The sequence below is a fragment of the Erithacus rubecula genome (genome assembly GCF_903797595.1).
Source record: "Erithacus rubecula genome assembly, chromosome: 1".
Classification (NCBI taxonomy): Eukaryota; Metazoa; Chordata; class Aves; order Passeriformes; family Muscicapidae; genus Erithacus; species Erithacus rubecula.
Window position 1 is genome coordinate 36,504,745 of NC_136658.1, and position 21,314 is coordinate 36,526,058.

General features: G+C 41.5%; 1 protein-coding gene across 1 annotated transcript; it reads left to right on the plus strand.

Annotated features, from left to right (window-relative positions):
* Positions 1-34: 34 nt before the first annotated feature.
* CEP57 (centrosomal protein 57) lies at positions 35-20,511 on the plus strand. The gene is made up of 11 exons (XM_079319158.1): positions 35-157; positions 4,431-4,587; positions 7,578-7,757; positions 8,082-8,203; positions 9,007-9,123; positions 13,248-13,325; positions 14,432-14,536; positions 14,695-14,775; positions 15,102-15,346; positions 18,644-18,788; positions 20,135-20,511. Exons 1-11 carry the CDS (start codon positions 110-112, stop codon positions 20,369-20,371), a joined length of 1,515 nt encoding a protein of 504 aa, XP_079175284.1. The 5' UTR covers positions 35-109; the 3' UTR covers positions 20,372-20,511.
* The last annotated feature ends 803 nt before the right edge of the window (positions 20,512-21,314 follow it).

A 21,314-nucleotide genomic window follows, 5' to 3' on the forward strand; every position in this document is an offset into this window, starting at 1 on the left:
GGACTTACGCCCGATCCTCCCTTCTCATTGGCAGGCTGGGCTGGCAGTCAGGCGAGCTGCCGCGCGGGTGCCATACCTTAAAGTGACATGAGCTGGCGCGGGCTCTCCAATGGCCGACATGGCGATGGCAGCGGCTGAGTGCGGCCATCGGTACATGGTGAGGCTCGGTGCGCGGCCCCGCGCTGCGGGGCAGGACGGGCTGGCGGCTTGTGAAAGGCGGGGGGTAGCGGCCGGGCAGTGCGGGGCTGGCGGCTTGTCGGGCCCCAACGTGCTGTGAGCCGTACGGGAGCTGGAGTGTCTGTTAAATGATGCATATATCTATTATATGTATATGCACATGTGTATGTATAGCTGCACATGTCTATCGGTATTTGTGTGCGTGTATGCGCGTATGTGTGTGTATATATTTATGTGTACGTATATGTTCGTGTATATATATGTATGTATGTATGTGTTTAAACCCGTGATGCACGCACACGTTTTCTAAAGCGCCAGGAACAAAAAGATCCTCTGCTGTCGAAGCCATCCTGCCCGCGTATACGGGTGCTGGGAGATGCTGTTCGTAAGCGAGCGGGAATAAGGTGTGGAATTTGTTTTGTTGTCGGAAATGGCCCGGGGCGCAGTGCCGGGCGGTGGATGGCTCGTCCGGCTGTTTCCCTTCTGTGTCCCATGGGAACAGCAGCTGTGGCAGATAGCGGTGCCCTCGGGCGCGGAGCACCTGGCTCCACAGGTATTTGCGGTGTCCCTGGAATGGCACAGGTATCCACCTACACGCCCGGGAGCGGAATTTCCGTGTCCGCTCCGCTGCCCGGGCCTGGGTGTGCCGGAGCAGCGGGACAGGGGGCTCACCTGGTGACAGGTGACACGGGCAAGGAGCCTGGGCTGGGCTCCGTGCAGGGAGACCGGCTGGAATTGTTTCTGGAGTAGGATGTCAGAATATTTGTTTTAGCCTTCAGTAGGTAAATGTAGGTTGCTTAATCAATTTAGTTAACCAGACAAAACTTTTGGGGAAAAAATTGCCCACTGTAGACTTTCTGTATGTGTTCAAAAAAAGAAATAAACCCTGACTTTGTATTTTCCTGAACTTTGAAAGTAGTTGCTTTTCATACATCTGACGCTCTACAGCAGATAGTTGACAATAATTACTGTATTGTGTCAACATTTTTTCCTCCCCATTTGATGTAATTACTTAAATTAAGTTTTTTAATGTCTGCTTTTAATAGAGATGTTATTGAAATGCAGAGTGCTCCTGACTCAGTCTATATCAGGGAGGCACAGCCAGCACCTGGCCAGTGGGTGACAGGAGCTGTCCTTCCTTCCCCACTTTCCTAGTACTGCAGTAATGGGGAAAGACAGGCTGCTAATTGAGATTGTCCCTCCAAAATTACTATGAAAGCTTGAGTAATTGGGTAATTGGATGTTTTATAATCATTACATTCAGTAATTCATTATTTTGGGGGGTTTTTTTCTCATTGTCTACATAATTTCCCTGTGTTTGCTTGTTTGTTTGGGATTTTTTGTTTTGGTTTGGTTTTGGGGTTTTTTGGGTTTGTTTTTTGTTTTGCTTTGTTTTTTTAAACCAAGTGCAAGACCACTTAAAGCATTGCCAGGTATCAGTCTTTTTCCTCTTTCTTTTTTGTTTGTGAGCACCTAGATGACAGCTTGCAATAGCACCCATTCTAATTTAATCCCTTTAAAAAAAACTTTCTGTATCAGTTGGTCTTTTTTCCCCCCACTATGTTCAGCCTTTGAGAGCTTTGGGAAGTCCCTGTGTGCTGGTGATGCATTAAGTTATCTTCAGTCTGTGTTTTTAATATTCCTTCTTTCTGCTTGAGTAGGCAGCTGCTAGGCAGTGGTGAAAGCCATGAATTTTGGAAGGCAATGTTCTCAGACCTGTGGAGATAAAATGTGCTCAGCTCACTGTTATGTAATAGGGTGCTCTTTCCAAGAGCTAGAACAAATTTAAATGGTTTTTAATGACTTGGGAGATAGGGGAGAAGAGCAGAGAATTGCTGTGATGTTTGAGCTTTGTGATGGGAAATTCTTTCATGCTGTTTCATAAACTTTCCCAAAGTATTCAGTCAAATTATTTAAAGTCGCTATTTATGAAACTGAATATAAGAACTCTTTTGCTTAAAAATAGATAAGAAAAATATACATGGTAGCAAGTTATTATTTAGACTGAAAAAAAACATGACTGCCTATGTAGTAGATGGTATTCCAAATTTTTTCAGTAGCTATTGGAAGCAGTTATCTGTACTGACTATTACACTATTCAAATTACTATTGCCATTACAAGTTATTATTACTGAGTCTTTAAATTACTGCCTATTCACTGCATCCAGGTGGAATTTAGAAGACCCATAACTAGTCAAAAACCTCAATTTGCTTTGCTTTATGTGACTTTGGTGCTCCAGGGTTTTAAGCACACCAGCTTTTTCTTTCAGTTAGTCTACTGTTGGCTAGAAAAATGTTATTAAAGTCAGTAAAAACAAACAGAAGAATTCATTTACTTTGGTGTTTCTGTGTAGTTAGTTTTAATTCTCAGACAAGACTTTACCTGTGAAGAGGATAGTGACATCTAGAAGGATTGTGATGCTGTCAGCCCTACTTTGGCTTCAACCTGATTCCCCTTTTTCTTCTGTCTGTTTTGTGATGTACCTTTGTTTTTGAATCAATAGCAGACACAGGATATTGATATTTGAATCAATAGTTACTGTTTGGGTTGCTGAGGCTTATGTTGCTGCTGTTCCTGTACTGCTGCTGCAGAAGTGTTGTGCTTTGCTTGGTTCATTTTTACTCCATCATTTGGTCTTGGTATCCTCTGCTCATTGATGCCATATCCTGTAATGGCATTTTTGATGTTAACAGGCTTTTGATCAGATGGAGCCACATGTTCTTAGACTTGGGAGGCTGCTGAGTGTAAAACTGTTTATGCATAAAACACCTGTTCAAAATAGTTTTATTAAAAGGTTCTTAGTTAGCGATTAGTGTTTTAATTCACTTTCTGTGGTGGCAAATGCGCGTGCAAATGCAGTTGTTTTGAGAAAAACCATTATGTTGTGTAGGACAAAGTTTTTTAAATGCAGACTGTAAAGCAGTCATAGAACTGTGCTTAGAAACACCAGTTGATACACTCAGAGTAGTTATGATCCTAGTTTTCTTGCCCAGAATGAATCACTGTAGGAAAGGTGATTAATAGAGAGCTGTGTATGGGCTTTAAATAATTTTTAAAGTTTCTTAAATTTTTTCCCCATATTTGGCTCCTCGTAATATATTTTGGGCTGTTTTGTAATTTGCTATGAGATACTTAATACTTTCTGTATTTTAGTTTTGGTCATAATATACTCCCAATTTGCCTGCAAAAGCATAAAAACACCCTGCCAAAATCAGCAATTTCTCATTTTACTTACTGGTGAGTGGGGAAGCTGTGGGAGCTTTGCATCTGCCTGCAGCCCACCTCTCTTAGGTTGCCTTCAAATTCTGTCACTGAAATGAGTAGTGATGGGTGCAGTTGAGAGAAGGTAAAAATAAGAATTTCATTTGATTTGTGTATACAGATTGTAAAGCTTAGTCCAGGTAGACAGTTTTAGAGTTGAAACCATAAACATTCTGCCATGTCTCCTTTATTTGGAAGAGCTTCTTCCCAACTAGGTGATCCCTTCAGGTCATTGCAACACCCAAAGCACAGCAGGTGTTTGCAAAATTGATTTTCCCAGACTGCTGGGAAATCCATGATCTCTGTAGCCACATTTTTCACAAGTGTCTGAAGCTGATTTAAGAGTACATTGCTGCTTAGAGGCAGAAGTACTTTCCTGACTCTGTTCTGCTGGTTTTCCTGTGCTGATACCCACAATCAGGTGTAGCATAAAATCATCTGGATGTGTCTTGTGAAGTTCCATCCACTAATGGAAAGATAAGGAGGATGAATTGGAGTGAGTGGAGTTGGAGGGATTGGGACTCTCACCTCCCTTTTCCAGTGTGTCCTGTGCTCCATGTGCAGTCAGTGAGCTCTTGTGTTGCATTAAGGAGTGTAAACCATGGTCCTGGGTGTGCCTTATCAGGTTTGGCCACCTTAATGCAGTATCTCATGTGCAGTAAATGCAACCAGTAATTAAAGTGGTTGTTTTCCAACTGATTGTGGATTGCCTTCTCCCAGTAAACGGTAGACAGAACAAGTAAATGGAAAACAAAAGTGTAAATCAGAAGCCAGTATGGGAAAGACATTCTTCTGTTTGATACTGTTTTTAATGGATAGGAAGTTGCATGTGAAAGTGACACACCCTAAGGCTATAAAGAAGGCAGTGCAGCTTTTGAGGTGAGTCTCCTGTAGCAGTACTTCTACACCTCATCTGATAGAATCTTACTTTATTTTTGCTGTTGTGACAAAGAAACAAATGTGCTGAATAACAGCTTTATTTTGTTTTCAGGATGATCTGCACAAAACTCAAAACTCCACATCAAGCACAGATGGACTCTCTTCAGCATCATTTATAGAATATCCAAAGCACAAGCCATTTATTGATTCGGATTTGCAGCGTTCCCCATGGAAACCAGTTATTCCATATCCTGAAAGCAACAGCAGAGGTAATAGTTCAGAAAAGTTGTTTTCTTACATGTCTCCAAATTGTGGTAAAATACTTCCATATCTATGAAGATTTCTTTATCCTTTTATCAATTCCCAGTGATGTCCAGGTCACCAGGTTTTGTAGGTCCTTGGCACTTCTCTTTCCAAAGGACAACTGATAATAAAAGTCATCTTACTGATGGAGAAAGGTGCTCCTCTCCAGTAGTAGAGAATTGTAAAATTTCTGAGTACTCTGTGAAATTGTACTGACATGTTTTCTTTGTCCCTTCTTCAGTCTTCCTCTCCTTCAGCCTTTCCTGAGTTGATAGCTAAGTTAGAAATAAGTAGACTTTAGTCCCCAGAATGGTTTGGAGCAAAGGAAGAGGTTTGGTCCTGTTAAAATTGGAAAGCTTGTCATGGATAAAGGTTGTGTTGTGACTGTTTATCATATCAGTGAAGACTTAAAGGATGCAGAGAAGGTTTCAGCAAAGTGCTGAACTGAGAGCTCACAACACCAGAAAGGAAGGCAATTTTACTCTCATTTATTGTTCTTGTTTCTAGGCTGTTCCTTGTCCCTCCTTTCCCACTCTGGTCCTGATGTTCATCTCCGTATAAACAGATTTGTCTTGCATGACTGGACATGAACAAAAAGCCTATTCTTGGTTAGTTTTTCTGTTGTTTTAGTGAATTAGCTTGTCATGTAGTGAGACTTACTCCAGAGCTGCCTTGGGGTACAGGCAGGGTGCATCATGAGGAGTTGGGAGACCAGAGCAGGACCAATCCTTTAAGAGCTCTTTGCCTCAGGGTCATTGCAGAAATGCTCACTTTAAGTGGCAAGGAGGCTCAAAGGTATGAACTACTTGATATAGTCTTCATTTTATGGAGAAGAGAGAAGTGTTTAGGATGAATCCTAATATTACCCAAACTAAATAAAAAATTAGGATGATAGCCTCAGGTCCCTGTTCCAGTAACACAATCTATGTCTGAGTTTCTAGGGACTTGTGTGTTAATGACCTCAAAGATGAAATCTCAGTTCTTGCAGCACTGTTTAAAATGCCATATATACTCTCAAGGCCATCAGCTTTGAGAGTGCTGTTGACACAAAACTAAAACAATCTTTACAGATGAAAAATTGGATGTGCAGGAAAGAGCTTCCTTATGAATTACTGATGCAGCTGTATTTTTGTAGAGTGTGCTGCATGTTGCATTAGCAATAACGTTTTGACTTCCAAGTTTTCACTTGGCAATTTTTTTTCCTAATGGTGACTCCTCCAACTCTGAAATAAGTATGGGTGGTGGAAGGCAATTGGATAAATTATATCCCTTTTTAAAAACTAGCAAATATTTTTGTTTTCAAAAAATGTTCAAATGAAGTGCAAGTGAATGTGAATATATGCTGAAAATTGAATCAAACGCATGGATGATCCAGTAAGTTTCTCTTTTTGCATAGCTTGTAAAGATGCAGAAATATTCTGGAGTGCATATTTTAGTAAATTTAAGGATATGGGAATTAATTTCAAATGGCACAATTGATTTGATTGTTCTTGAAGGTCCTTATTGCTCCTCCCGTTCCCCATATTAAATGAATTGTCTTGAAAAAGCCTGAAATTGAGTATAGTAAATTCTGTTTATTGTGGGCTTAATATCTTTGTGTTGTATATGTGTGTCAGCATGCACAGTTGGCTTTAATACTCTAACAGGAATGACTGAATGATATTTGTCCTGTTTGGTTTCACCTTTATCTATTCACTGCTTGATTTGCTTAATTTCTGTATTTTGTTATTATTATTGTGCATGTACAGAGATGTCGATGTAGCTTTTAACAATAATAATAACAAATTGTTTACTGTTTCAGCTATGCCCATTTCAAGTGAATCCTAGGAACAGTAATGTAAATAGAGAAGAAGGTGCAATTGGTGATTCTGATATTGCAAATAGGGCAAAATTATCAATAACTTCCTCTTAACTGTGACTGCCGTTGCTACTTCTTATGTACTTAACAGGTTTGCATTTTTGTGGTACTATCATGTGCTTTTATTTCAATATTTGATGATTTTTTTGTTTTTTTGGTTATCTGATGCACAAACCAATATGCAGTCTCAACTCTTCTAGTGCTCAAACATGCTTTATTACAGGTACATTCTTTCTCTGGAGTGGATTTAAGCACAAAGGAGTGGGCTAATGTGACCTTGCAGATTAGTCTGCTATATAAGCTGTGTGTACTGATGTTCTTGTGTTTAACCTCAGCAGCACTGTATAGGGGAAAGGGCTTGTGGTTATGGTTCCCTCTACAGAATTAAACAGCACAGCTGAGAGACCTAATACATCAGATTACCAGCAGATGGTTTAATTGCAAGGTGATGTGAGTTCTATTATAACTGCTTTTCTTTTTCTGGTGAAGAATATAGAAAGGCTTTGTTTAGTAACTACTGAAGCTGGGAATGCAGCAGAAAGGGAAAATGGTTCAGCACAAAGGAGATGGATGTTTTTAGGTGGAGGAGGGGAACACAAGTGCAAAACCAGAAGAATTAAAAGAGAAGTCCACTTATTTATAAGCATTTTTATAGCCCTTCTCATAGTTAACCTTTACTATGCTGTGTGGCCATTCATGGGAACACTGTGTTTGTATATTTTTTGTGGCAGGAATAATGTTAATGTGGAGAATTGCCACTGTTTTAATTATCTAGTTGTGACTTTTCATTTCCTTTTGATAAAGGGTCAGAGGATGCACTGCTTGTTCTCAATCAACACAACATTTATATGCCTTTTTCTGGGAAATGTGTCAGGTGAAGGGTATGCCCTGAGGGCATCTATTTGTTTGAGACTAGTTTTAGAATCTGTTATGGTTTAAAGGGAAACAGGTCTTAATTCCTGGAAGGACTCTTGGATGCTGGTAAGGAACACTCTGACCTTCTTACATAACATGCTTTTATAATAATGTTTCAAGTTCAGTGTTGTCTTGAAGTGGTGATTTGATGGACTCTAACTAAAGGTACTTGTTCAATTGCAGCAATACTTTCTGCTCTGAAGAATCTCCAGGAAAAAATTCATCAGCTGGAGTTGGACCGGTTTCAGGCGGAGGAGAACGTAAGACACCTCAGCAGGGAAACTGCAGACTATAAAAAAGTACTGAGTGAACAAATGCAGCGCAAAGAACATGACAAGACTGAAGTGTCAAAGAAAAACCAAGGTTGTTTGCAAACCATACATAGATGTAGTACATTGGTGTGGATGAAACTTGATTCCTATCAATGCTCAAACCAATTTTAATTTACTTTGTTCAGCATCTTTTAATTTGTAATGACATGGGGGGGGGGGGGTCACAAAGAAATAATTTTAAAATGTTCTTTGTTTAGGGATTTTTATACATATTAAAGTTCATTAGGCATATTATGTAAGTTTCTTACAGAGGTCCTTTTCTTGTTTGTTTTGAAATTGTCGTGAAAACAAAACAAAAAAAATCCCAGGAACAAGCAATGCATGATTTCTACTTTCTGCCTTTTGTTATCTTCAGAACTGTCTTCTCAGCTGGCATTTGCTGAGTCTCGATGCAGTCTTCTAGAGAAACAGCTGGCCTACATGAAAAAAATGATCCAGCATGCAGAAAGTGAGAAGTCACATCTCTTGGAGAAACAGGTCTGTTCCCAAAACTATCTCGGGGCAAAATCATAAAAGTCATTAATTATGCAATGATTTTTCCTAGTTACTGTGATTTTAATAACTTTAAATGTGGATGTCTACTTCAGCTGGCCTTCACATACTTTGGTATGGATAGCTTCCCTACTTCAATTTTCCAGTCTTCTTATGACCCTGGTGTTTCTGTGCACCTGTTTCTAAGGCAATAGCAAGCTCTGGTATTAATATGAATTGTTTGCTTCTGCATGATTGCCTTACTGCAGTAGCTCATCCTTATCTTCCAGTGTTACATCTGTGTGCCATTGGGGAAAAACCTCCCTTTTGTGTTCAGAGTCTTCAAGCCTTTGGGGATTTTCTTTACTAGCACTACTCTTGCTAATTTGGGGCTGAAATACTGATTCTGTAGAAATAGTAAAATTTCCAATTCCCATCATCAGTGATTGGGATTTGGCCTATATCTAAAATGATTTGAATTCTGTTTTATAGGCATAGGGGTCACCTAGAACTGTCTGTTCATTGGTCTCTGTGGTTATTCTATTTCAGTCTGTTAAATGTTTACTGAAGGGGGAAAAATAAAAAACCAACAAAACTAGAAATCTATTTCTAATTTCTTAATGATTTCTTTTTTTGTTGTTTTTTCAATGTTTAGGGTTGGGAGGAAGGAGAATACTCTGAGATGTGGAAGTAGTAGTTCCTTTGGACTGTTTATGGATGTCCTTTGTGCTCCAGACACAAGGCTTACTATGGATGTTCTTGTTTTCTTGTGCTTATAATTGTTTTCCTTTTCACTTTTCCCTTTCAAGGGCTCCTTGGAGCAAGATCGGCTTTTTGACCAATCACATGTTCAGTCTAAATTGAAGAAGCTGGATATACTGGAAAGGGAATATAGCAGACTAAATAGAATGCAGTCCATAGCACAGGTCTGTCATTTGTCTTGGCTGCTATATCAGATTTATTGTAATCTGTACTTTGTATCTATATGGCAGTAGCAGAGTTCAGCAAAACTTTGTGCTTTAGAGTAAGATAACAACTAAACTTAATTTTAATCTGAGATGTTATGAAGACTTGAAGTTATTGCTGAAAGTCTACATGTCCAGGTAAGCTTTGGGTCACTCTACACTGCAAGAGCTGGAGTTTTGTTATGCCTTAACAGTCTGATGGTGTTCCTCCTTTGTGCTGAGTTGATACCTAGGCATTGTAAGATTGCAGCCATTCCTAAGATCTTGATTTGCTTTTCATGCTACTGAATGCTAGCAGTTATTTTCTGTTAGTATCCAGATTCACCCTGACTTGTATGAATTTGATTTTTTTTTTTTTTAGCTCTCTTTATTAAGAAACACAATTGCTACCAGTTATTTTGTGTGCAGGCTTCTGTGGCCTTGTATTACAAGGCCTCTATCACTGGGTGACTCCCTGTTTGTTTGAGTCAGTCTGCCTTTTCAGGACAATATTTGAATCAGTAGCTTCTACAAACTCATCACGACTGTGTTTGGTCATATTATGTTGTGGTGGGTTCACCCTTCAATTTTTATAATTTTTGTAATTTTCTAGTGAGAAATAAAACTCAATCTCACCATGGGCTGCTGGGGAATCTCTGCTCTGGCACCTGCAGTACCTTCTCTCCCTCCCTGGTTGACCCTAGGGTCTGCAAGGCTTCTGATTACAAATATGCTCACTCCTTGCTTCTGGATGCCATTCCCCAGCAGGATTTTTTCCCTGTTAATCCCAGAGGTGCTACCACCATTGCTGTTGGGCTCAGCCTTGGCCAGCAGTAGGGTCTGTCTCAGAGCCAGCTGGCTTTAGCTCTGTTGACATGGGCAAGTTTCTGGCAGCTCCTCAGAGAAGGAAACCCCATGGCTGCCTTCCAATGCCTTACCACACAAACCCCATACATCTCTGTGTGCCCTTTGTGGTGTTGGCCTCTGATGTGCCATCCACATACCTCTCTCTGCTGCTGTAAGAGAGACCACAAGTCTCCTAAGCCTGGAAACTGCAGAGAGCTTAACCAGGGAGAGGTTTCCTTCTGCAGATTTCTTCCCTGTTCCCCCAGAAGGACCAGATAGTACATCATTAGATTGTGGGATTGTGGATAGCAGCTCTGGATTCTATTAAAATCATAGTCTTGCCACCCTGCACACCAGCCCTTACCTCAGGTGGTGAAGTAGATGGTTGTTTCTCCAAAGGTACATAAGGAGATGTTTGGTGGTAAATCTTCAGCTGCCTGGCTTGCTGCAGGACACTTAGATGTTACAACTCTTCTTGGAAGTCCCTGAGCCAAAGCAGCTGCCACAAGCTTTTTAAGATCTTGACACCTGTTGTGAGCTGCAGTTGTGGAGTACAAATGGTTGCATTGTTTACTTAGGCCAAACACTTTCAACGAAAAATTGGAGTCTCCTGGGTCTGTACTCTGAAAGTAGCAGTAGTTTCCTTCAGGGTAAGAGTTGAAATAACCAATTCAGCAACTGGCATTCCCTCTGAAAGGCTTTTACCAAGCTTTTGACTGGTAGTAGTTGGAGTTTGGTGAGACTGGGTTGTTAGCCTTTTTCTGCCTGGCTAGTGAAAATAATTTCTTGTGGTTCTTTTTCTGTTTTTTCTGGATCAAACCAGAGTTCTTTGATTCTTTAGGAATAAGTAGCTGTCACAATTAAATATGTTTTAGAGGAATTGGATGTTAAATTCACACAATTTTGAAGCAATTTTAGGACCTGAAATAAATCTGGATTTAACTGTGATGAGAAGTCATTTTTCTTGTGGTCATTATGAAGTCAAGAGCCATTTTCTGGTTGACAGGTCTGCCTGCCTCTGTGGTTATAGGCTGTGTTCATTGTGAGCATCTGTGTGATAGATATTACCTGAATATCTTCAAAGAGTGACTGCACTCTCTACTCAGAAGCATTACGTCTGTTCCCTCTTTGATCTCTGCTGTATTTGTGGCAAGACTGTAGGAACATTTTCAAGTTGAATTTGAAGCAAGAAATAAGAGACTCTTTCACACATGATAAGCTGAAATGGATTGAAAGTGGTGAGGTGTGGTGTGGCTTATGAGTGAGCAGTGATGTGTCTGCCTCTGAGTTCAGACACTGCCAGAGCACTAGTTGTGAGGGGTTCTCACTGAGATCATTTAATCTCCCCAGAGCCACTACCTGGCCATGTAAGTATTGTCTTCAAGTAATTCACTAAAGTCAGTAGTGGCTGTGAAAAGGAAATGCTGAGATTCCTATTTATGTGGAATACTTACCCTGTAATTGCTTTTGAAACATCTTTATTTCAACTGCAGTCCTGCAGTGCACTATCTGGACAGTTGCCTGAGAAGATCTGAACATCTCTGTGCCTGAAGATGGAGTAAAGAAATGTGGCTATTCCCTAAAAGTGCAGTTTGGGCTGTGGTCTTATGTGTAGTCAGATAGCCAGAGTGTGAATGTGTGTGTGGATGACATTTTCAACAACTGTAATTCATAGTAATTGATCTTAATGCTAACAGTGAGACTTAAAACTACACCACCCCACCCTCCCCTAATTCTATGGGGTGAGCAAAACACTGGAACAGATTGTCCACAGAGGTAGTAGATGCCCTGGAAACATTCAAGTAGATTTCCTGGAAACATTCAAGATGAGTTTGGACAAGGCTCTAGGCAACCACCTGGTTTAGTGGAAAGTGTCCCTTGGACTCAGGTGTGTAGTTTGTGTGGACTCTTGCTGTGTAGTTTGAGCTTCACACTGCAGCTGAACAGATACCTGAGGGAATACTCATTCATTTCAGAATAAAAGCCTTGGCCCAGCTTCATGTCTATCTTTAGTTTAAATAGAATATTTTCCTCAATATTTTCATACTAAAACTTCTGTCAGACTTAAGAGGTTAATAAAAGTTCTTTGAGACTGAGCACGTGGATATCAAGAGTTGTGCCAATAATTGTTAAAGGGCAGAAGATGATTTTAAGTTACCTGGAATATCTTTGTTTCAAATTAAAAAAAAAAAAAAATCATCAGAATGATTCTTTCATTCAAAAGAAAAGGTTGGTTCCTTTATGTAGTGCCTTTGTCCTCAATGTTTATCCAGGCTTTTAAACACTTTTGTATAGCAGCTCATAGATTATTCTTGCAGTTGGTGTTAAGTAAAGCACAGCTGAAATATTTAGTACCTCAGTGTAGTGGGTTTACAAACAAACAAATGTACAAATACAGCTGTCACTGTATATAGTGTGCTTTTCTGCCTCAAGTTTTATTAGTGGCTCTGTGAATTACCAGTCTTTGGGGGAAGAGAAGGGAAATTGTTTTGGGTACTGGAGCTCTGGATTGTTTTTCACTGCTGTATAAAGCCAGAAAGTTGTTAAATAACTTTCACATTGGGAATTTCAATGTATCTTGTTTAAACAATGTTTTCAACTTGTTGGAGGTTTACAAGGAAGTGTGTGCTTTCCCCTTTAACCTTTTCCTATGAAGAGGAGTTTCAAAAGAGTTCTTACATGCTTTTGTGATATAAAGATGAAATTTCTTCAGTTTTATTTAAAGGTGTCTCAAGGGTATCATACAACCTTTCTTCCTTCTTCTTTATTAGGAAGATGGCTAGATGTCCAAAAAGTCTTTTCTTATAAGAGTACAAGTTAGAGATTTTAGCAAAAATACCATTAGTGGTCTAAATAAAGTAAGTCTCTTGCTTTATGACATGTCTTTGGTAGGTCTTTTGTAGTACAGAATCTTGGAGGATAATGTACACAAAGCAACCTACTGTCTAGGGTGTTTTTGCAACTGAAGAGAAAGAGCCTTGTGTATTGCTCTCTGTGTATTTGACTGTGACTTAACTTCAGATACCATTGTGAAAGTAAGAACAGAAAAATCAATTTAAATGTTAAGCATAAGCTTGTGGCTTCTGTATTTATGCCTGTATAGGCAAAGCATCAGCAATCATTCTAATGCTCAAGTCTTCATTTATCCTCAGGTTGTAAGATGAACTCAGAGTTTTGTACAAGCTCTTAGTATTGTAGGCTTCAGGAAGAAAAAAAATATTGTTTCATTAGTAACGTTATTTTTATTCAACTTTGACTAGGAAAAAATGAAAGAGCTGGAACAGAAGCTTCATGAGGAAGAACATGCAAGGAAGCTTGTTCAGGAAAAAGCAGCTGAGGTAACCAACAGGAAATTTCTTTTGTACTGGTATGCACTGTAATTAGCTCTTCCTTTTATTCAGCTAAGCTTACTGAAAGTGCCCCCCATATGCCTCACAGAATAGTGAAATCCTGGTTTTAGTCTTTTTTTGTTTGTTTGTTTTTTGTTTTTCCTCCTGCCTGAGGTACCAAATGTTCTGAAGTTCTCTGAACTTTTTGGAAACCTTTTTCTATCACTACATGTGCACTGAAGCTTTGATTTCTTTACTAAAAGTTGGAAAAGGAGTAGAAATTCAGACTAATCAATAATTGAGTATGCATGGGAACCTCTCAATATATCAAAGTCAACAATTGGGCTCCCTTGTTCATAACTGTAATTAAAATATTGTAGAAGAAAGCAAAAAAGAGGAAACATACTCCTGATTATGAGCCCTTAAGGATGTTGGCTGGTCTTCTAACCCAAAAGTGTGGTGTTCATTAAGCATCAATTGTATGCTGGAGAATTACAGAGGTGTTAGGCTCTAACCTTTGCCATGAGTTTGGTATGATGGGGAAGGGGGTATCTCAAATTAATAATGAGAAGTTGTGCTGTGAATGCTTCTTCAGGACATGATTTCTAAAGCCATGCTGTATCTTCCTCTTGAACAGTGAAGTGAGTTAGGATTCTCACTGCCAGCAGGAAGTTCTGACCTTAACTCTTTCATTAGATGGTTTTGTGGTTAGTGTTCTTAATTGTGTTTTTTTGTTTAGAGGTTTTTTTACTGTCAAATTTAATGGAACAGAAGGGGTACTTGCCTATTAGCTATATGTCATGGAGTCAATTGATCATGGTTGGGTGGCTTGAGCTCCCCAATACCTTGCCAAGTGTAAAGCACAGCTGATGTTTGACACTTGCCTGCAAGGGACTAATGGACTAAGGGTAATTTACTAGGATTACTGATGAGTAGTGCTAGCAGAGGAAGTATTTAATGTTTAAGTTGGCCTTAGACTGCAAAAATATCCTAAAAATTTGCAGCCCTTGCTTCTGGAGAACTTGTTTTAACAATTCTTGCAGTTCTCTGCTTGCACTGTTTCTGATTATTTATTTATATAGTTTCAGTAACTCCCCTTATTCCCTCAATTGTAGCTTCAGACAGGTCTGGAAACCAACAGACTACTGATTCAAGCAGCATCACCACTGGTTTCTCCAAAAGCAAGACAACCCAGGAAAAAAGCAAAGCAACCAGAGAAGGTAAGATGTGGGGAAGAGAAGGACAATTACTGAAGAGTTAAATAAGGTAGTGTGCATGTGATCAGGGAGCAGGTTGCCTCTTTTACTACAAAGTAAGGGGAAAGTGAGTTTGCTGTAGCAGAGTTTTTGCTAAGTACTTGTCTCTTCTTTCTTTCCAGAAACGCTCTCTTGTGAGACATTCCACTGTGCAGCCGCATTACCGACTGTGTCTGGGTGATGTACCCTTTGTGGCTGGGAAGGTGAGCTGGTTAATTCCAAAGCTTGGAGCTCAGTAGCTGCAGCTTCTTAAGGGACTTTGGCTTGGTGCACTCCTGACACCCAGTGGTCAGATCATTTCATTTTCTTCCATGCTTTTCATGCAGATTGTCTTCAAAGTGCTTACTGATATTGACAACAAACTGAGCTGGTATTTCCAAAAATGGGCCTGCACTATGCTGCTTTACAAGATGTTCTTGTTGGTGCATATCAATTCAAACAAATTACATTCTTGTCAGCAAAACAAAAGTGGGCCTGTTTTTAAATGCTCTCCAGTATTACATTTAAAAGAAGTCTCTTTTCCTTTCAGTCTACCAGTCCCAGTCATTCGGTTGGTGCCAATGTGCAACACGTGCTACACCTGATGAAACATCACACGAAAGCTTTGTGTAACAAACATGTGGTAAATGACACTCCACTAGCAAAACCCACCAGTACTAGTCGTCCTGCCAGCAAAAGCAGAAGGTCATCCCTGCCAATGGACTCCTCCTCGTCTCAGGAAGAGCTCTCAGAAGTGTTGCTCACTTTACAAGATGAATTTGGACAGATGAATTTGTGAGTGGTGTATTTTCTTCTGCAGATTATGAATGCAGATGTTTAGTGTTTTTGCCTTGTTGCTTTGAACTTGAAAGGTTTTGCCTGAGAAAGTTCTTAGTTTGGGAAATGTTTAGAATCTAATCTTTGACTGCAGAGACTGTTAAACAGTCTGGACACCAGACCTGTGCTCATGTACAGCAGTATCAATTTCAGAAGAGGTAAGGGAGACATGTGGTCACAGCCCCAATGCAGTGAACTGTTGTGGTGTGGACCCAGCCAGGACCCTGCTGCCACTCGCACACCCCAACACCCATCCCTTTCCTGTGTTGGGATGGGCAGCATTCACCCCTTACACTGTACCATTTGCATCCTGCCCAAGCCCCACACTTTCCAGTATGTCCCAGTTAACCACGATCACCTTTCCAGTCTTTTGATGTAGGTACAGGCAGATATCATTCCTGTGGTCTATGGACTATCCCTTTACTAGTCCATTGAGTTAATTCAGTCCATGACTTTGGACTCAGCTGTTGTAACAGTCTTTCAGGGCAGGAAAGGGTGGTAGGTGGATAGCTGAATGGCTGAAGTGACTCAGGGATGCTGGTGGTGAGAGCTGACATGACTCAGCCATGTGCACTCACAGCCCAGAGAGCCTGGGCTGCATCCAAAGCAGCGTGGGCAGCAGGGGAGGGAGGGGATTCTGCCCTTCTGCTCTGCTCTGTGAGACCCCACCTGCAATGCTGGGTCCTGCTCTGGAATCCCCCAACATAGGAAGGATGTGGGCCTGCTTGAATGAGTCCAGAGGAGGCCAACAAAGACAGAGGGCTGGAGCACCTCTCCTTTGAGGGCATGCTGAGAGCTGGAGTTGTTCAGCCTGGAGAAGGCTACAGGGAGACATCATTGTGGCCTTTCAGGGCTCAGAGGCTAAAAGAGAGCTGGAGAGGGGCTTCTTACAAGGGTGTGTAGTGTTTGCATGGGGGTAATGGCTTTAAACTGAACATGAGAGCATTAGATTAGGTATTAGGAAGAAGTTCTTTACTGTGAGGATGGTGAGGCACTGGAACAGGGCATCAGGGAAGGTGTAGATGCCCATTCCTGGAAAGATTCAAGGTCAGGTTGGATGGGGCTCTGGGCAGCCTGTTCCAGTTGAAAGTGTACCTGGCTATGGTAGTGAGGTTTAGAACTCAATGATTTTTAAAGGTCCCTTCCAACCCTGTGACCTCTTGTTCTTTCACCTTCAACAGCCCCACATCAGAAGGGTCCTCTGAGAGACAAGGCAGGGTAGACAGATGCTTCACTTCCTGTGTCTCCAAGGTGCCCACCAGCACCCTTTTGTATGCCCTCACCCAAGACAGTCTCTGCCAAGGGTGTACAGAGCCTCTGGGCCAGTCACAGTGGCTTTTGCCACTCATTTTGTCTGGTTGGTTTCAGCCTCCAAGAACATCAGCTCTTGGGATGCCCTTGTCACTCCAGAAATAGAAATGGGTTCTGCCCCTGTACCACTTGATGGCATTAGGGTGTACTGTGCATCAGGGTCTGCTAACACCTTGTGCTCCCATGGGGCTGATGTGCCCAGGCCCTCTGATCCACACAGTCCAGTAAACCTGGCTGGAGACAGGGCTCCTCTAATACTGGTCCTAGGATTCTCCATTTCCTTTAAAAAAGAATTGGAATAGGAATTCCATAGGATCGGGAAAAAGATCAGCTCTGCCACTCTGTCTGGGAACTGCCCACTGGAGACTTAAACAGCAACTTTCCTGAAAGAATTCCTACAGAATTCCTACTTGTTCTTGGTTTTTTTCCTTCAATTCACATACCTGTGCCTCTAGGGTTGAGGTACAGGTTTTCCATCCCACTTCATATTCTCCCTGTTGTCCCAGAGGTGAAACTCGGGGTTCCCTGTGGTGTGCACCCTCTATATCCTGTCTTTTGTGCAGAGGGTAGGTTGCTCCGTTGTGGTTTAACCAGCAGCTCAGTGCCACGCAGCTGCTCTCTCACTGCCCCCAGACACAAATCCCCCGATCTGAGCCCCGCTCAGCACCGCGCTGGTTTTAACTCCCGCGGGACACTGTGAGTTCTCAAGGGCTGTTGGAGTTAGCCTGGAGCCGGAGGAAGGCGTGGGAGGTGTGCGCTCCCTGGGCTGGCTGGGCAGCAGGAAGGAGGGAGGTGCAATTGCACCGATTCCCCAGTCGGTGGCTCCCGCAGTGCGCGGAGGACACCCATTCCCCCGGGAATTCCGTGGCACCATAGCCCCGCATTGCGACCCGCCACTACTGAACAAGTACAGCGATGCCTAGAAAAGATTTGTATCCACACTCTGATCAGACCTGTCATTAGCCCCTCATGGCCCATGCTGGGTGCCAGAAAAGACTGTCTGGGTTTAACCCCAGCTGGCAGCTCAGCACCACACAGCTGCTTTCCAGTCCTGCTCTGGTGGGATGGAGAGGGAAATCAGGGAAAGGAACAGCCCATAGGCTGAAACAAGGACAGATTAGCAACTGAAATAAGGTAAAATATAATGATAATAGTAATGAAAAAGGGAAAGAAATACAAGGTAAAAAAGCATGTGATGCACAGTGCAGTTGTTCACCAGCCTGTCCCCAGCAGCAATTATCCTCTCATGATTGACTCCCCCTAGTTCATCTACTGGGCATGATGTTCTATGGTATGGAATATCCCTTTGCCCAGCTTGAATCACTATCCCAGGTATCTCCCTGTCCCAGCTTCTCGTGCCCCTGCTCACTGGCATAGCAGGAGACACTGAAAAGCCCTTGGCTTAGGGTAAATACTGCTGAGCAACAATGAAAACATCAGTGTTACCAACGTTATTTTTGTACTGAATCCAAAACTCAGCAGTGTAACAGCTACTAAAAATGAAAACGCCATCCTGGCCAAAAGGATCTGGACAAATAGTCCATTAAAGGAGAGCTTTGCTGGGTGTTTTGCTTGTCCTGGTTAACAGAACATGAATTGTTACTGTACTGCACAGCTGCAGTAGGTACAGATACACAAAATATTAACTGGATGAGTGCTGAGATCAAGCTCTCAAGGGGTTATTTGGTCATTTCGAATATACATTTTGAAGTTGGAAGCTGCTTAGATTATTGAGACTCAATGTTGCAGCAGCCTGCCACCATGATGTGCTACTGTAATAAGGCTGCAAACCAGCAAAACTGTTGTTATGGTTTGTTATGGTGTGTTGAACTTGCCTGGCTGCTGATGTATGGTTTCCTAGAAGTGTTATTTCTGAACTGGGTACAAGATGCAGAAGCCAATGGAGCCTGATGCAAGCCTTGTTCTGTCTGAATTGTGTGCTAGTGATCACCAGCAGCTGTCAAAGCTCATCGAGGAAGCCCCAACTGTTGCAGTGAGGGAAGATCTGGAGAGGGAACTTGAGGCACTGGTGGGAAGGATGGAAGCAAAGGCAGATCAAATCAGCAAAGTTCAGAAGCATCGTTTCAAGGTGAGTTTCTTTTGCCTGTGTTCATGCTCATGTAGAGTTGCTGACTTAAGCAGGGTTTTTATGTTACATCCTAATCTAGCAGCAATTGCATAAAGCAGAAATAACTAGAGCAGCATTGTCTAATTCTACCTTTGATGTCCCAAAGTTAGTCTGCATGCCTCCATCTATCCCAGTATATTTGCAGAAACATAGTTTCTGTCACCCTTCTGCCCATTCTTCACAGAGCTTTCACATCTGTTCTCACATTGCATTTTACACTCCTCCTGTCCCTTGAACATTGTTGATCTTTGCTTGGAGTAAAGGACCTATTTATGTTTTTATTTTTTTTTTAATACCGGTTTTGCTTATTTTATAACTTTCAGAATGTTTTGGATAGTGTAGCCTTTCCATTCAAAGCTATAAAACATACTGATTCCCTATTTTCTTTGTCTTCATTAATTTTAGTGAATTTCTTTCAAAGAACTCAACCCCATGTGTTTAATCTGGTTCAGTTCATACAAACCACGATTCACCCTCATCTGATGTAACTTATACACAAAACACATGCTGAGACCTGACATCCAGAATAGACCTGTGAAATGCTTGCTGTTAGAAGCATCACTCACTTTTGATATGATCTTCAGAGGAACCACTGCAGTGAAGCAGATGTGCTGTAGTTCCCAGGAGTAATGATGCTGCATTTGCTATTGGCAAAAGTTTTAGGAGCCAGGGCTTAGGAAAATTGTTGCATGCTGTCAGTTAGGAAGAGGGAGCACCACCACATACAGAGAGGGGAGCTATAGAAGCCACCATGTTGTGGTTTGGGTGTATGAATGTGTCTGAACCTCAGATTGTCCAGTTCCCCATTCAGTCTTTGCTGGGGAGTACTGACTCCATGCTGTGATTTTACAGAGCTGTGTGGATACCACCTTTTCACCCCACCAGAGCTCGGGTATTCCTTCAAACCTACATCCCTGACAGTGACTAGCTATTAAAATTACTAGTATGTATGTAAAAAACCTCTTGTTTTGTTTTTTTAATCACTGGATGGTAACAGTGATAAATCAACTTTTTTCATCTGCACCTTTTTATGTTACATTCCTGATTACAATGTTCCCCCATAATGAACTTCTGAGTTTTTAGAGAGATGGTAGATCACTGTAAGCTAAATACTGCTCTGAAGATGCAAATAGAACAATGCTTTGTAAGGAAAAGAACATATTTATTGTTCAGTGTGACTTGGAATCAACCATTTGCTTACCTGGGTGAAATAAGTGGTGGGATATTTCAGCTGATTGGAAGAATTGCTGAACATAAAACTGAAACAAGATCACTTCTTACTGTTTTCCTTTGGGCTTCTCTTTCAGCTAGAGAGACTTAAGAGAGAATGCAAGTCCAGAAACACTTCTGCTAAACAAATAAAAGACAGCAGGTTCCCTGTCAGTGAGGTTAAAGTAACCACTACAATAACCACAAAGGGAAAAAATGCAGGTCCTATCAAAGTGAAGCCTGGAGAGAAGAGTCGGAAAAATCTTCAATTGCTGAGAGACATGCAGACCATACAGACTTCACTACAGAAAGATGATATCAGCTGGGACTACTGACTCTTGTGTTCTTGAACCATGCTGGCCAAACTTACATCTGGATCTAAAGCAGCTGCCTTTCCTGCTGTGTGGAAGAGACTACTGTACACTAAGTGCACTTTTGAAATACAGGCTTACAGGCTCTTATTTTTCCATCCCTGCATTTGATTGTACATATTATGGTCTAGCTTAAATCACATCCCATTTTCAAGGTACATTGCCAGTGAATCTTAACAATAGGGCTCCCCTAGTTCCCTGTGTTATGGTTCCAGCAGTCCCTCTGTGTTGTTCCAGCACACCAAGCACTGCACATTTCCGTGGGTTGGTGTGTGTGTGATGTGCCATTTCATGCTGTGGATCTGGGAGGCCTCTCAGGATGCATCTTGTGTGAAAACAGTGCTGCAGCCCTGGCTGTTGAGGGCTTTTGTCAGTTCTGTTCTGTGTACAGCTGCAATGACCCCATCTCTGGGAGTGTCTGAGGAAGAACAGGTCAACCCCTTCAAAGGTGTTCTGTGGGGCTCTCTTCAAAAGGCATCCCTGGTTCTTGTTCTTGCATTTATCAGCATCAGTGGCAGTAGATGTTTGAGTACTCAGAAAAGGGGCAAAGTAACTTAGGAACTTATGTTTAATGATCAGGTGAAATTTTTATACAGCAGTCCTACTTTAGCAAAAAGCTGTAGGATAGAGGGTAATACCCTGTGTCTAGCTGACAGCTTTGGGTGGTGAAGGAGTGAGAGAGACCACAAGTGTTTTAAACTGCAAGTGCCTCAATTGTGCCATTTGGTCCTGGCATCTTGCTTTTAACTTGAAGTATGTGCTTTGATGAGCTATCAGCTTTGTTAGTAGTGCAATTGATTTTGTGCTCTGACTTGCATAGCTGATTAAATGTTATTTATTATGTTAATAATTTAAAGAATTTCCTATTAATGGAATGTATAGAATACCCAGATTACCTGTATATACA